The 16,510-nt window shown below is 42.5% G+C and overlaps 1 protein-coding gene across 1 annotated transcript in view; it reads right to left on the bottom strand.

Annotated features, from left to right (window-relative positions):
- Positions 1 to 16,510, bottom strand: part of kndc1 (kinase non-catalytic C-lobe domain containing 1) — a 51,990-nt gene that overhangs the window by 14,259 nt on the left and 21,221 nt on the right. Inside the window, exons 12-18 of the mRNA XM_080868577.1 lie at positions 11,292 to 11,369; positions 8,390 to 8,477; positions 7,961 to 8,153; positions 6,316 to 7,007; positions 3,751 to 3,889; positions 1,995 to 2,254; positions 567 to 928 (exon numbers count right to left, since the gene is read on the bottom strand). Of these exons, the coding sequence (XP_080724703.1) occupies positions 567 to 928; positions 1,995 to 2,254; positions 3,751 to 3,889; positions 6,316 to 7,007; positions 7,961 to 8,153; positions 8,390 to 8,477; positions 11,292 to 11,369 (1,812 nt within the window). The remainder of the gene's footprint in view (positions 1 to 566; positions 929 to 1,994; positions 2,255 to 3,750; positions 3,890 to 6,315; positions 7,008 to 7,960; positions 8,154 to 8,389; positions 8,478 to 11,291; positions 11,370 to 16,510) is intronic.

Here is a 16,510-nt window from a genome sequence, read left to right as displayed (position 1 = left end):
TTAATATTCTTTTGCAAATGATAATAACTTTCTCTGCTGAGGGGCTAAGTTCAACATATTAATATTCAGATCCAGTTTGGAGAGAATAATATGCCAATTACCCTAAAGTCCCCCACATGTTCTCGTCCTATTTACCCCAAAGCCTGACCGTGCCCCACTTCATTACAGATAGGAAAATAAGTCCCACGCTTAATCAAAAAACTCGACCAGGTGAGGAGCTGAATGAAACAGAGAAGCACTCGATTTCAACCTCAAGCAGCACAACCAAAACGATTTAAACTTTAACTTCGAGGATATTTTGATGGAAATAACTTATCTCGGCTCAGGGCACAGAAGACTGTATTTATTAGTTTTTTTTCAAATGCCTTAAAAAAGCGATAAAACATTTGCATTTACATGAATTTATAGAATAATCCATTGAAATTGCATAACATTTAATACATACACATTTAATGTAAGCGGCATGAAAAGGTGATAAATAAATCATGGCATCTCCCGTTCGTTCAAACGCTCAGGGTTAAGGTCAGGGATGATTCAGAGGCGGTGGCCATCGTAGCTTTACCCACCTGTGCTTTTACGTCCAGACATGGCGATCCTGTGTGCTGTCCCAGATTCCCTGCATACTGGATCACATCGGGACTAAAGCACTCTTCGCCGAAGAAGGCCAAGGCCCAGTCCGGGCTCGAAATGAGGCCAAGACCCTCTGCTCTGAAACCGGAGGAGAGAAGCCGCTCAGACGCCACGGAGTCGCTGTCCTCCATGTCCTCGGAGCAGTCTGGGCTCATCTGCTCATCATGGGCTCCTGTAAGCCTTTCCTCTCTCTCTGATAGAACCTCAGCTTCAGAGGGGCTTTCATCGCTGCCCCCCACTGAATGACCTCTTCCTTCCATGACCCCCAAGTCTGAACTGTCAGCGTTCACGCCTGGAACTGTAAATAAAGACAGAAGAGAGAGAGAGAGAGAGAGAGAGAGAGGGATTGGATCACATGGAGAGTATAAAAAAGGCAAACTGGATTTGTGAAGTAAACAGAGAGACAGAGAGAGAGAGGGAGAGATCCAAGGGTGGCGCTGAGGGTGTTTGTTGCTAACCCTCTCGTGGCTGCACAATGCACTTACTGTTTAACAGATGCCCTTAAACCAATTCACAGTTCAGTCACTATCCTTTTTTTTTAATTTCAAGTATCTGTTCAGAGCCTGTCTGTAATCAAGACAGCCCATGTCTAACATACTTCAGTAATGACAAAAACAGACCCAAGTGTGTGTTTGTGTGAAAGTCACTGACCGGGAATGAGTTTCAGAGAAAAGGGAGAAGAAGAAAAAAGCCTTTGCAAGTTTGCTAGCACGCCTTGGACCCTTCTGAATGAGGCGCAAACTTAAGAACAGCATCCAACAGCCGGCAATGGCCCTCATGACTGCAGTCAGCAGCCAAGGCGATAGAAATATACCAAAACATCACAGAGAGGGTGGAGTTTGATATCTAAAAACAGGACAGAATCTGCACGAATATCAAATCCCTTCATCTACTTAGTTAAGAAGAAAAAAAAAGTACTGCGCTTGTTGTACTGTGTTACAATGCAGCACTTGCACATAGTACTTAGTTACAAGTTTATTTTACTTGTACTTGAGCAAGTGAAAAAGCAACATTTCCTGTAAGCAGCAGTAATGTCTCCTAATCCCTAATCTATTTATGGGAGCAGGTTTGTAACTTAAACAATCCCATCTTCCTCACATGCCATTTTTAAAATCAGATTATATGCTGAATTTAAATGTATCTCAAAGGAAATCATGGCTGGCTCAATCACTCACAGCTGAAGATGAAAACCTCAGTCTGCGGGCTCAAACAGGTGATGCTCAGAGCCTGAGAGGGAGCACTTTTATTTGACTTGTTCATCCAGTTCAGCCTATGCATTTCAGAAACGGATCCAAAATATAACCGACTGTGAGAACTCTCCAATAAAAAAGAGATAGAGGTCAACAACCAAATCTTTCTCCTACCTTCACTGATGCAGTGCTGATTTTGCTCTGAACTCAATCTGACATCCTCGAGTACAGTCCTATTTTCTGCATGACAGGACTGGGCCTTGGTTTCTTCCCAAAAATCCCCAGCAACAGGACTGGACGGGCGGAAGTTTCCATTCAGATCGAGACAGCTGTTCAGGCAAACTTCTCTCTTCCCTCTCCTGACAGCGGCTATCGAGGATGGGGTAACGGTTGCCCTTTTCACAGCCTTTGATGGAGGCTGATCATTAGAGCTGCTGCACGGGGCACAGAAAACACACAGCATGTTCAAAGCAAATAATAATTAGCACTAACTGGGGGAATATTGCCAATGACATGCATTCAAGTAAGCAGGTAATAGGCAATTCAGAGAAAACACACATGGTGATGATAATAACTGAAACAGTCAACAATGCAAAGCACATACAGCACTCAACTTCACAACGGATTTGCTACTTTAATCAATAATGTACTAGAATACTGGCTCCAATGGAAAACTCGCAAAGAATGAAACAAGGCAGCCACTGAACATCCTGGAGCTTATCAGTAACATTATGCACTTGCAAATTACACCAACTGAGCCGCACAATTAATACTGTGCCAAAACAGACCACTGCAGTCCTTGTCAGGGTTAGAATGAAGCGTGTCTTCATCAAGTCCCTCAATCCCTTCAGAGAAACTGAAGCAGTGGAGGAACAGTGGAGAAACCCTTCACAGCTGAGCCCTGTGAACGAGCCCACAGCCAGAGGAAAAACATGTCTATCTCTCTACAAAGCTGTGTCGTCTCTACCAGAGCAGATTAAAGGGTCTGTCATATTGCCCTGAGCACAAGAGCATGAGCAACGCCTGGATGAAAAGACGTCTGAAAGAAGTGACAGGCTCGCCTCCGTGCTCGTCTCTTTCTTATGTTTAAATACATGCATGCATTCATCCATACACTTAAGTCTACCCAATGCCCAAGGCTAATTGTCAGTATATCAGTAACAATGCAGAAAGAGCTTTAAATGTGTTGACATAGCACTTGTACCGAAAAACTTACCGCATAGCTATTACCATAGGAGCTGCTAATGTGGTTGGCGAGGTTTGCAAAAGAAGGTTTGTTTCTTTTTAATGTTGGCTTTGAATGTGAAAGCGTGCAGAGGAGAAGATGTCATCGTTAATCAGCACTCCATCCCATAACTTATTCCAACATCTTTGTACTCTGCACCGTTGCACATGTAAATAAGCTACCTCCATTCTCCTGCCACATGGCTTTATCTTAAATTAGAAATCTAACTGTCTATTATAAATCAATTAATAGGGTCTGTATTTTGCCAGTTATTTCCATAATGGTCCTAATTTAAAACTTCGGAAAACATGCCTATAAGAGTTTACCAGAGGCCAAGGTGATGTCTTCAAATTAAACTACATCAAAATAAAATCATGATATGCAATATTATCTGTATTATCTGTATCTGTATGAATAATCTGCAAGATAACATTCAGAAACCATGTTTATTCATATTACACTAGTCAAATGATCTCAAGGTGACTGTTTTATTTCTAAGCAACATCAATTAATAATACTGTGTTGTTATTAGAGCATTTAAAAGCCTTTATATAAGGAGTTAATATTAGTTTATTTATGCCTCACTTCATTAGCTTAAACAACAGGCACTGTCTTTACAAGAAAAAACAAGCAAACAAAAAAAAAAAAACCCGAACCAAAACCACTGTTTAAAAAGATAAACGATATGAGGAAAAAAATGCTTACAGTGTGGAAGTGCTGCAGTTTACCAAGCAATGCAATACACCCAGTAAGTCATCTTCCCAGTAGAGATCAGTGAATCTCTCCTTCACGATGCTGGCAAACGCCTGGTATTGGAGGTCCCTCAAAGAGAAGATGAACTCCCCTCGGAAAATGAAAAGCAGATTTTCAAATGAATATGTCTGAAAAAGAAAATCAGTGCAATAAAAATGCAAACTGGCATTAATAGAACATTACAATCTTAGACTTTGGGGCATCTATTCCTTATAACACTGAAGTCTACCCTATATGGGCAAAAGTAGTGGGCCACCTCCACATTACAACTACAGGAACTGCAGCCATAGAAATCTATGTCATGAAGTTCCTGGCACACAGCTTTTGTGTTGATGGTAATGCCAGAGGAGGTCTAGAACTCTACAGTTATTGAGTTAGCGTAGCGTTTTTATGCACTATTCCCCTCAGCAATTGGCGACCCCCCCACTCTGTAACTTTATGTGGTGCTTTCTGGTTGACTTGCCATTCCACTTTGCAATAATAATTGTAATAGTGGCATCCTATAACAGCAGAATTCAGTGTACTCCTCAGAATGACTAATTCTTTCATAGATGTACGTATAGGCCGACTGCATGGCTACATGCTTGATTTTTACATAACTGTGGCAAAAAGCCCCTGAATTCAAAGATGTGGCCCAATACTTCTGTCCAAATAGTGTATCTAGTATTCCCAGAATATAGGCAAGTAAAGGAAGCAACAGTGTTACATGTTTGCCAAGTAAATGTAGGAACATTGTACACTGTGTGATCACAAAATGCAAAAGCAAAACAGAACATGCATGCTTCCGGTCGCATTCCTGACTCGATGAAGCACCCTTTGGGACTGGAGTGCTGTGTTGGCATGGAACAAACTTGCATTTGGTCTCTGGGTTATAGTTTGACTTACTCAAAGTGATCAGAAGGGGACTTCCATAGAGTGAAGAAGTAATAGCAATGCTGGGAAAAGTCCCAGTGTGCACAAAGAGAAAACTCTGAAGAAGAGATCTACCAAATTTAAATCAGTTGAGGTTTTTATGTTATTATGAGTGGACTACCAAAGAATGGATTTTACCCTGTCAAATTAAGCTGGGTGTTGTTTGACTGTTAATTAGCTGTTAATAAAGCACTGTATATATTCTTCTATTATTTATTGATATAATTCAACTGCTAATGTTATGATTATGATTGCATTAATCTTACAAAGTTTGCACATACGGTGGAGAAGCCAGACCGTGTACTATTATATTTTTCCATTTATTAGTCTAAAAAGATTGATAAAAGGAAATTAGCTACTTCAATGTTTCTCCCTGCTGTATAATCCTTACTTTTGCAATCTGTTTTGGATTGACTATACTATCCACGGATAAGGATGAGTCTCCAGACCTGGGTTCTGTAGAGAAATTGATCACAGTAGTCCAATTCATTGGAATTGTTTGTCTGCTTGCGTATCAATCCCGCTTATCATTTCCACTTGCACTTGAGCTACAAACAGTCTGCAGCGTGGATCTAGACATTACTTTTATTTTTATTGCTTAGCATTAGCATGCTGTCTATACAGGGGCTTGCAAAGAGCTGAACTGAAGTTGCATTAGCAGCATAATGCACGTATAAATAAAGAGGATGTATGTTATATCACAAGACGGCTGATAGATTTGTTTCACTAACTCATCTACACAAGGCATTTTCTAAAGGGTATAGCAAAGGTGGCAGTTTGTCGTGAAACAACAATGGCAATCTCCACATTTTGACTTTTTTTTTTCTCTTTTTCTCTTTTTGACTTTAATTGCGAAATTTCGACATGGTGTTCTTATATTGTCTGTTCTTCTTCTTTCTTGTATATTGTTTTCTTTACTTTCACACCTTTGTAAATGGCCTGTAAATGGCCTGTATTTATATAGCGCTTTACTAGTCCCTAAGGACCCCAAAGCGCTTTACATATCCAGTCATCCACCCATTCACGCACACATTCACACACTGGTGATGGATATTTTGGACAATGGGCATTGTGGTATTGCTTCCAAATTTCAGTGTGCAAGAAAATGTACATTGACAATAAAAAAGTTCTAAGTTCTAAGTTCTATTCTCAAAACGATTAACAATATTTTTTTTCTTAATGTGGCCCTAATACTCAGTCATAACCAGACCCTGAACTTCAACAGGCAACAAACCGAAGAAAGAAACGTAAAAGTAATGTAACGAGTAGTATAACGACTTTCCCTTGGGAGTAATTAAGTAACGTAGTGTGTTACTTTTAAGAAAAGTGTTCTGTGTAATATGTTCAAAACGTTAGGCTACTTTTTTGGAATAATGACCCCAACACTGATCGCAGCAAATAGGAGAAATACCTCTAAGATGCAAAAATACTAATACTACTTAGATATGGTCGTGACTCTCAAAGCGGAGCCAATGAGAACTCAACATGAATCGATAAGGAATCAAACCAAAAAGTAATATCAATTATGGAATCGGAATCCTTTAAATTCTTATGAAATCCAATGCCTACCCACAGATATAAATATAACTATCTGTAGATACATACCCATGGCAATGTCCTCATGCCCATTGTCCAAATATCCATCAAGGGAAAACTCCCCCTTCAACAGATCGATCACCTCCTTTAAGGCAGGGTGGACATCTGGGGAGCTGGATGTTCGAGCAGACTGGTTCTCACCTTGTGTTCTTGGATTTGTTTGGACCTTGTATGCTCCAAGCACACTGTGCTCCATGCAGGAGTCGGAAATGACTGAGCTTCCACTAAAATGTGATGATGGTGGTTCATACTCCTGTGGTCCAGGCCTAACAGGCACATTAAGACAGTCAATAAACGAACCATCAGTGCTCTCTGTGATTAGCCCCTGCAAAGGCTGAGGGACCAAGGAGAGATTTATATCCAACCCGAGGACAGACTCGGGAGCCTTGACCTGCACAGGCACTAGAGAAAGATGCCCTGTTGTGGGGTTCTGCCGAAAGAGGTAATTATTGAAAATACCACAACCATTGAGGTTAGTGGATAATGGCAGAGAAACAGAGACTTCGAGATAAGATATATCAGGGAGAGCAGAAGGGGAGTCGACCAGCATCTTGCTGCTAGAAGTTGTAAAAGATGTAGTTTTCTCCTGAGTACGGAGATTGGGTTCAGTTTGTGGAGGAAGTTGGTACTCAGAGGGTGGAGTGAAATCGAGGCTGCTTTTCACAATTTGATCCCTGCCTTTGGTGAATCCATCCATAGTCCTGTAAAATAGACAGTCAATCAAATCATTTCTCATAGGTATTAGGTGCATAACATTTATTGTAAATGGTTTTTTTTTGTTTACTTTTTGATGGATCATAGCTATATACTTTACCAAACTGTCTCAGCATTCATGGAAAATATTTTCATTCACTGGCTTACCAAGATTTAGAGAAGTGAAATGTTACCATTTGTTGATATATTTTTATATATGTGCCTGTAAGACACTAATACCAACAGAAAATGTATATGTTTGTTTAATACATAGAGCAATGTGTTGACTGACTGCATGCTATTGCTGTCTTGTCACCATCTTATATTGCAACAATATTGCTTTACAGATGGCAACGGCCTGCAAGTGGTCACAGACCAGGTCCCCATCTTAAAAAAAACCCAAAAAAAACAAAACAATTGAAAGACGACAAAACTGTAAATTCAACCATTTACATAGCTGCAATATTTTTATATTTCTAATCAACAGAGTGCCTCAGAAATTTTTCTGCTTTTATGTGATCCAAGCTCCCAAAACCAGAGCTGGTGTGTCAAGTGATCAACAAGTGACTTTTATTTTCATTGCCAGATCATTTACAAACATTCTTATGACCATGACAATGACAACAAGTAACTATACGTAATAAGAAGGTCAACGTGAAATTACAGCTTGTGGTTTTGACATTTTGGTTTATACTATCAAAATGATTTGATTGCTTTAAAAAGTGTTTGCTAGTACGGCCCAATTTTAGGCCTTTATCTTTAAAGAGAACCACCCTAGCTGTTTTTCTTCTGATTTTAGCCTTTGTGCTAAGCTAGGCTAACCAGCCTCCCATCTAACGCTCAGAAAAAAAAGCACATTAGTGTATTTACAAAAATGGTTCTGAAACCTTTGTTTTACAAATAGATTGATCATTGTTGTTTAATATAATGTAAAGCCGTAATATCACTTTTGTATTCCTACCCTTCAGTGTCATTTGAAAAATGCTGGTCCCCCCCCTCTAAACCTCCTTCACTCGTCAGGATGATGGGGGTGAAGTGTGTGGCGGTGGAAGTGAAGGCCTCTGGGAGCTGGAGTTCCTGATTGACTGGATAGCTGTGGGGAACAGGGCCAGGCACAGGAGCCAGTCGGCTCTCAGTGGCCATGGGGACAAAGCCTACACACAGTTACCACAGTGCCATTTACAATATCAGTGATATTGTCTCGTGCAATGTACAAAATACCATCAGCTTTAATTCTGATTCAAATTAATGAGACCAAATACATTTTTATTAGTTTGTTTCAGAGGGGGCTTCCTAATATTTCATACATTTAGGATATGTAAAATATTGTACATGTTAAAGTAAAATGTATTGCACGAGGGTCATCCCTACTTAAGTAAAGCTGCCCTACCACTGTTGTTTTCAGCAGACTCTTCACATGAATTTTGGCATGTTTCAGTGGTCGTCAAATCTTCTGCATCTGAGAATTTTAAGGTTGGCTGAAAAGAAAATACAATATGTTCATGACAACTAGAACTGACTATTCAGTGACACAAAACACAACCGACACTGAGCACAAGAAGCTGACACTGACACTTTACTAATACACAGGTACAACAGCATTAATATATCTGTGGTGAAAAAAGCTCCTCCTTGAATCGCTACCTTATCGTGGTGGAGGGGTTTGTGTGTCCCAGGGATCCCAGGGGCTATGTTGTCTGGGGGCTTTTGCCCCCTGGTAGGGTCTCCCATGGCAAATTGGCCCTGGGTGAGGGACCAGACAAAGAGCGATTCAGAAGACCCTTATGAAAAGGACACCGAGGGAACAGTTTACCCTGCCCGGGATAGGGTTACCGGGGCCCTGGAGCCAGGCCCGGGGAGGGTGCCCGAGGGCGAGCGTCTGGTGGCCGGGCCTTAGTCCATGGGGGGGGGGGTGCTGGAGGGTGCTCCACCTGGAGACTCTGTTGTCCTGCTGGGAGACTTCAATGCTCACGTGGGTAACGACAGCGAGACCTGGAGGGGTGTGATTGGGAGGAACGGCCTCCCTGATCTGAACCCGAGCGGTGCTTTGTTATTGGACTTCTGTGCTAATCACAGTTTGGCCATAACGAACACCCTGTTCGAACATAAGAGTGTCCATAAGTGCACGTGGCACCAGGACGCTCTAGGCCGTAGGTCGATGATCGATTTTGTAATCGTATCAGCAGACCTGCGACCTTATGTTCTGGACACTCGGGTAAAGAGAGGGGCTGAGCTGTCAACTGATCACCACCTGGTGGTGAGTTGGATCAGGTGGCGGGGGAGGACGCTGGACAAACCTGGTGCACCTAAACGCGTAGTGAGGGTGTGCTGGGAACGTCTAGCAGAGGCCCCAGTCCGCGAGATCTTCAACGCACACCTCCGGCAGAGCTTCAACAGCATTCCGAGGGAGACTGGGGACATTGAGTCCGAATGGACCATGTTCAGCGTCTCCATTGCCGAAGCTGCTGCATTGAGCTGCGGCCGCAAGGTGGTTGGTGCCTGCCGCGGTGGTAATCCCCGAACCAAATGGTGGACACCAGAGGTGAAGGGAGCCACCAGGCTGAAGAAGGAGTCCTATCGGGCTTGGTTAGCCTGTGGGACTCCGGAGGCAGCCGACAGGTATCGACAGGCCAAGCGGAATGCGGCTCGGGCAGTGGCTGAAGCAAAAACTCGGGTGTGGGAGGAGTTCGGAGAGGCCATGGAAAAAGACTTTCGGACTGCCTCGAAGAGATTCTGGCAAACCGTCAGGCGTCTCAGGAGGGGAAAGCGGTGCTCTACCTGCACTGTGTATAGTGCTGGCGGAGCGCTGCTGACGTCGACTGAGAAAATTGTCAGGCGGTGGAAGGAATACTTCGAGGACCTCCTTAATCCCACTGACACGTCTTCCGAGGAGGAAGCAGAGTCTGGGGATGAGGGGAATGACCCGCCAATTTCCGGGGGCGAGGTCACTGAGGCAGTTAAACAACTCCTTGGTGGCAGAGCCCCTGGTGTTGATGAGGTCCGCCCCGAGTTCCTGAAGGCTCTGGACGTTGTAGGGCTGTCCTGGTTGACACGCCTCAGCAATGTTGCGTGGAGATCAGGGGCAGTACCTGTGGACTGGCAGACCGGGGTGGTGGTCCCCATCTTTAAGAAGGGGAACCGGAGGGTGTGTTCCAACTACAGGGGGATCACACTCCTCAGCCTCCCTGGGAAAGTCTATGCCAGGGTGCTGGAAAGGAGAGTTCGTCCGCTAGTCGAACCTCGGATACAGGAGGAACAATGCGGTTTTCGTCCTGGTCGCGGAACACTGGACCAGCTCTTTATCCTCTCCAGGATACTTGAGGGTGCATGGGAGTTTGCCCAACCAGTCTACATGTGTTTTGTGGACTTGGAGAAGGCATTCAACCGTGTTCCTCGGGGTGTCCTGTGGGAGGTGTTGCGGGAGTATGGGGTGTCTGGCCCATTGCTACGGGCCATTCGATCCCTATACAACCGTTGCAAGAGCTTGGTTCGCATTGCCGGCAATAAGTCGGACTCGTTCCCAGTGGGTGATGGGCTCCGCCAGGGCTGCCCTTTGTCTCCGGTTCTGTTCATAATGTTTATGGACAGGATTTCTAGGCGCAGCCAAGTGGCGGAGGGCTTTCGCTTTGGTGGCCTCAGAATCTCATCTCTGATTTTTGCGGATGATGTGGTTCTGTTGGCTTCATCGGGTGAGGGCCTCCAGCTCGCACTGGAACGGTTCGCAGCCGAGTGTGAAGCAGCGGGAATGAGGATCAGCACCTCCAAATCTGAGGCCATGGTTCTCAGCCGGAAAAGGGTGGTGTGTCGGGGATGAGTTCCTGCCCCAAGTGGAGGAGTTCAAGTATCTCGGGGTCTTGTTCGCGAGTGATGGGAGAAGGGAGCCGGAGATCGACAGACGGATTGGGGCTGCAGCTGCAGTAATGCAGACGCTGCACCGGTCCGTCGTGGTGAAGAGGGAGCTGAGTGTAAAAGCGAAGCTCTCAATTTACCGGTCGATCTACGTCCCTACCCTCACCTATGGCCACGAGCTGTGGGTAGTGACCGAAAGAACCAGATCGCGGATACAAGCGGCAGAAATGAGCTTCCTCCGAAGGGTGGCTGGCCTCTCCCTTAGAGATAGGGTGAGCCCCTCCCGGCCATCCGGGAGGGAACGCCTTGGTATTCCCCCGGATAAGCTGGAGGAGGTGGCTGGGGAGAGGGAGGTCTGGGCCTCTTTGCTTAGGCTGCTGCCCCCGCGACCCGGCCCCGGATAAAGCGGATGAGGATGGATGGATGGATGAAAAAAGGTTTACCGGGTGAACTCTGCTGATGAGGTTGTTCCAGACAGTCTCAGCATTTGTCCCCTGGCGTGATAAGTAGTCACAACAGCTCTGGAACAGATCCACATGAGAGTAAGTGTGATAGCAATACAAGGCACTTCATACACAGATATGGATAATGTCAGAACTAATTCTCTCCTGAAATAGCTCAAGGGTTAAAAACAAAACAAAAAAAAACCACGCAGCAACCCTTTAAAAAGGATTGACAGGGTAACAGTAACAGTAAATTATGGCATTTGTCACAGAGTTCTTTGTTGACATAATGACAAGGGAAAAAAGAGATTACTCTAAGCAATGATGCTTCTCTTTGAAGTTGTGATATCTGCACAGTGATAAACAAAATCAAAATGGGCTTTATTTATAGAAAACTTTGCAAACAAGAAAGTGTAATGCAAAGTCCATTTTATAATAAATTATTTAAAAAAGGTGTCATTAGAATACACAAATCAGTGATAGAATAGAAAGTCTATGCTGAATAAAAGTATTAAAAAATGGGCAGGGATTCTTTTTTAGTGTGAAACCCTAAATAATTATTGCACCATATATGGCTTTGATGCTCATGTTAGCATATCTTTATATTTATTTGGAAGGGACATTCCACATTGATTAACGCCAGCACTTAAATTCATCATGTACATTTTTAGCAAGCAATGTTTACCATGTTCACTTCATAGTTTAGTATTCTAACATAAGTTAGAAATAAATGTATGATAAATTGTAGATACATTTTTGCTTGTATTTGCTTTGTATTTGGTGCTTGACTAATTCTTTTAGCATTTTACATTAACATGTCATTAGTACTAAAAAGAGAGCTGAGTGTAAAAGCAAAGCTCTCAATTTACTGGTCGATCCACATCCCTACCCTCACCTATGATCATGAGCTGTGGGTAGTGACCGAAAGAACGAGATCACGGATACAAGCAGTGGAAATGAGCTTCCTCTGAAGGGTGGCTGACTTCTCCCATCTGGGAGAGGCTCAGAGTAGAGGCAAGGCAAGGCAAGGCAAGGCAAGTTTATTTGTATAGCACAATTCAACAACAAGATGATTCAAAGTGCTTTACAGAGACATTAGAAACAAGAACAAATAAAAAGCATGATTTAAAATTGAATAAAACAAGCAAATAAACTAACTAATTAACAAACAAACAAACAAACAAACAAACAAACAAACAAACAAACAAACAACAGTATATAAAATCAAAACAGATAAAATCAGAACAGTAGATAAAATCAGTAGTTAAATGTAAGTTTTGACATTTAAGCTTAAAGTGTGGATTTGGTGCTTTATTCAAATGCAGCTGAGAACAGGTGAGTCTTCAACCTGGATTTAAATAAACTGAGTGTTTCAGCTGATCTGAGGCTTTCTGGGAGTTTGTTCCAGATATAAGGAGCATAAAAGCTGAATGCAGCTTCTCCGTGTCTGGTTCTGACTCTGGGAACTGATAAAAGACCGGATCCAGATGACCTGAGGGATCTGGATGGTTCATACTGGGTCAGGAGGTCATTGATGTATTTTGGTCCTAAACCATTCAGAGCTTTATAGGCCAGCATCAGAACTTTAAAGTCTATCCTCTGACGGACAGGCAGCCAGTGTAAGGACCTCAGAGCTGGACTGATGTGGTCCACTTTTTTGGTCTTAGTGAGGACTCGAGCAGCAGAGTTCTGAATGAGCTGTAGTTGTCTGACTGATTTTTTAGGTAGACCTGTAAAGATGCTGTTACAGTAATCAAGCCTACTAAAGATGAATGCATGGACTAGTTTTTCCAGGTCCTGTTGAGACATCAGATCTTTTATCCTTGATATATTCTTGAGGTGATAGTAAGCTGACTTTGTTATTGTCTTAATGTGTTTTTCTAAGTTTAGGTCTGCATCCATCACTACACCCAAATTTCTCGCCTGGTTTGTGGTTTTTAGATGTATAGATTGAAGTTCTCTGGTGACCTGTAATCGTTTTTCTTTGGCGCCAAAGACTATTACCTCAGTTTTGTTTTTGTTTAGCTGGAGAAAATTGTGGCACAACCAGTCATTGATTTCCTCAATGCATTTACCAAGAGCCTGTACAGGGCCTCGGTCTCCTGGTGACATTGTGATATATATTTGTGTGTCATCTGCATAGCTGTGATAGTTTATTTTGTTGTTGTTTATAATCTGTGCCAGTGGGAGCATGTAGATGTTAAACAGAAGGGGTCCCAAGATGGAACCTTGGGGAACTCCACATGTGATACTTGTCTGCTCAGATGTGAAGTTACCTATTGATACAAAGTATTTCCTGTTTTCTACGTATGTTTTGAACCAGTTTAGTACAGTTCCTGAAAGACCTGTCCAGTTCTCCAGTCGTTTGAGTAATATGTTGTGGTCAACTGTATCAAATGCTGCACTGAGATCCAGTAAAACTAGGACTGACATTTTTCCACTGTCTGTATTCAGACATATGTCATTAAACACTTTGGTCAGAGCGGTTTCAGTGCTGTGGTTCTGTCTAAAACCTGACTGGAAGGCATCGTAGCAATTATTCTGTTTTAAGAAGTAACTGAGCTGTTGAGAAACTGCTTTTTCAATGATATTACTTAAAAACGGGAGATTTGAGATCGGCCTGTAGTTGTTCATTTGTGTCTTGTCAAGATTGTCCTTTTTCAGTATAGGTTTGATTACAGCAGTTTTTAGTGATTCTGGAAACACACCTGATAATAAAGAAAAGTTGACAATCTGTAACAGGTCTGACTCTAAAGTCTTTGAGACCTTTTTGAAAAAACTTGTTGGCAGGACATCTAAACAGGAAAGGAGCCAGTTGAGGTGGCTTGGGCATCTGACAAGGATGCTTCCTGGGCGGCTCCTGGGTGAGGTCTTCATGGGATGTCCCACCGGGTGGAGGACCCGGGGCAAACCCAGGACACGTTGGACAGATTATATCTCCCTGGGAACGCCTTGGTGTTTCCCCGGACAAGCTGTAGGAGGTGGCTGAGGCGAGGGAGGTCTGGGCTTCTCTGCTTAGGCTGCTGCCCTTGCTACCCGGCCACGGATAAGCAGAAGAAGATGAAAGGATGGATGGATAGTACTGAATGCATGGGGGCATACAGTATCAAATGGGTGTTGCAAATCAACTGCATTTATTAAACTGATTATAAATAAGTATGACCACTTCTGTAAAAGCAGAGGTTCTGTCAGTTTGCTGGTCTGAATCATTGTAATGTGTGATAGCAAAATGCCCTGGAGGAAAGCAGGGCTGAACTGCTTGACCCTTTTTTGTTTTTTTATTTTCATTACTGACACTTGATTGTCCAATCAAATATCAGATCTCTTAATGCAACCAGCCTTTCACTATAGATAGAACATGGCAGCACGGCTGAAAGTTTTTGCTGAAATTAGGTCAAGCAACAGGACAATGATGCCAGGAAAATCTAGAACAGAATAGCCGTAAAGGAAAATAACAAGGTGTTGCAATGGTGCAGTCAAAGTTGAGACCTCAACCTGATTGAAATGCTGTGGTGAATGAATGGCTTCAAACCTCAATAAAATCAACCCCTCTATAAAATAAAGCAGAAAGACAAGTGGGCCAAAATTCCTCCACAATGACATGAGAGTGTCATAATGTCATGGAGAATTGGATTAAAGGACTCAGGTGCGAGACTCCTTGCAGAATGACAGTGGATTTATTTACAGTGAAAAGGTGAGTTAACAGTTCGAGTCTATAATCCAAAAAGGGCAGTGCAGTGATACGGCGACCTCTCCTCACGGTGACAGTGCAGTAATAATCCACAACAACTCCTGGTGCCGGCTCCTCCTCCAATCCCTGAACCCCGGTTTAGTTCAACGTTCCAGCGTTGGTTGTGACTCAACCGCCCCGTTAAATAGGTCTGCGCTGGCAAGGTAATTCTGCACAGGTGCGATGATTCTAGCTCAGGACACTCCCCTCCGGTCAACTGCCGTTCCGTGCCACGGCTTCCGGAAGTACATGTTCCAGCAGAAAAACACATGCACAGGATGGAGAGGAGAACACGACACAGTACACACAAACACCACAACAAATTGGCAAGACGATCAGTGAGGACCGTCTAGCCATGACACATAAAGTCTTTTATGAAACAAAGACTCCAGGTTCTGATAAAGTTAGTTCTACAAGCTATTAAATCATTTGGTTTGGTAGTTTTTTACATACTGCTTCTGCAATTTATCTGTTGTATTTTACTAACTTTAAGTCCTGGTAAGGATCAGATCTTTTTTTTATTATGTCCTGATAAATAAAACATTAGAATTTAAAGATGGGATACATTGTTTTTTTTTTTTTACCATGACTTTATATCTGACCATAAAACTCAAAACCCGAAAAACCTGTTTAGCATGTTAACATATGCTAATTAGTACTGAAGCCACAGTTGCATAGTCTGACATTTTTTATTTGCTCATAAGTGGAAATATTCGATGTCCTAAGCTTTACAAAAACCTCCAAGTCTTCTAGAGACCACAGAGGCCAGAAATACGGAAAAAAATAATTTGTGCAACAGCAAAGGTCACGAGGAAACCATGATATCAATGGAATCAGGCTGCTGCTGTGGCTCTTTGCTATCAAAAATCAAAAAGTCTGTAGTATTGTTCTGAAATCTTCAGTAGTGCTCTTAAACTAACAACAGTAAAGACTCCCCGTGGCCTCTAAAATGGCACTGGGAATTCTGTACTGCATTTTAAATGCTTAAAAAAAGTCATTAATTCTATTCTATAAATATAAGCACCTACCTTTGTAAGATAACTCCGGGCTTCTGTTTAACATGCCAGCGTGTTTGTTCTAAATGTAAGTTTTACAACCCAATTTTCATTTGTAACAAAAACAAAAAAAAGCACAAATACTGAAATCAAATTGTCATGTTGTATTTTTACAATAACTTTCTGATGACAAAAATATCACTAGCTGGAGACATTCTTGTCAGAAATTCCAGGAATTCAAAAAGCACTGTGATAGTTCATTTGAAGCTAATGTGGTAAAAGACTGTGATGCCTTTGTATGTGTTCAAAGAAGAAAACAGAGTAACAGCCAGCTAGTGATAAAGGGTTTTCTTGTCTGGCAGTGTCAGGCATAGAGCCCCACAGATAATTTGCTTTGACAACCACATAAAGACTTTCATTAGAGAAAAACTAGCAACTCATAGTGTTAGATTAAGGTGACAATTCATGTTTTTTAAATAATAATAATAATAATA

This window comes from Rhamphochromis sp. 'chilingali' (assembly GCF_963969265.1).
Source record: "Rhamphochromis sp. 'chilingali' genome assembly, chromosome: 20".
Lineage (NCBI taxonomy): Eukaryota > Metazoa > Chordata > Actinopteri > Cichliformes > Cichlidae > Rhamphochromis > Rhamphochromis sp. 'chilingali'.
This window is presented reverse-complemented; position numbering and strand designations above follow the sequence as displayed.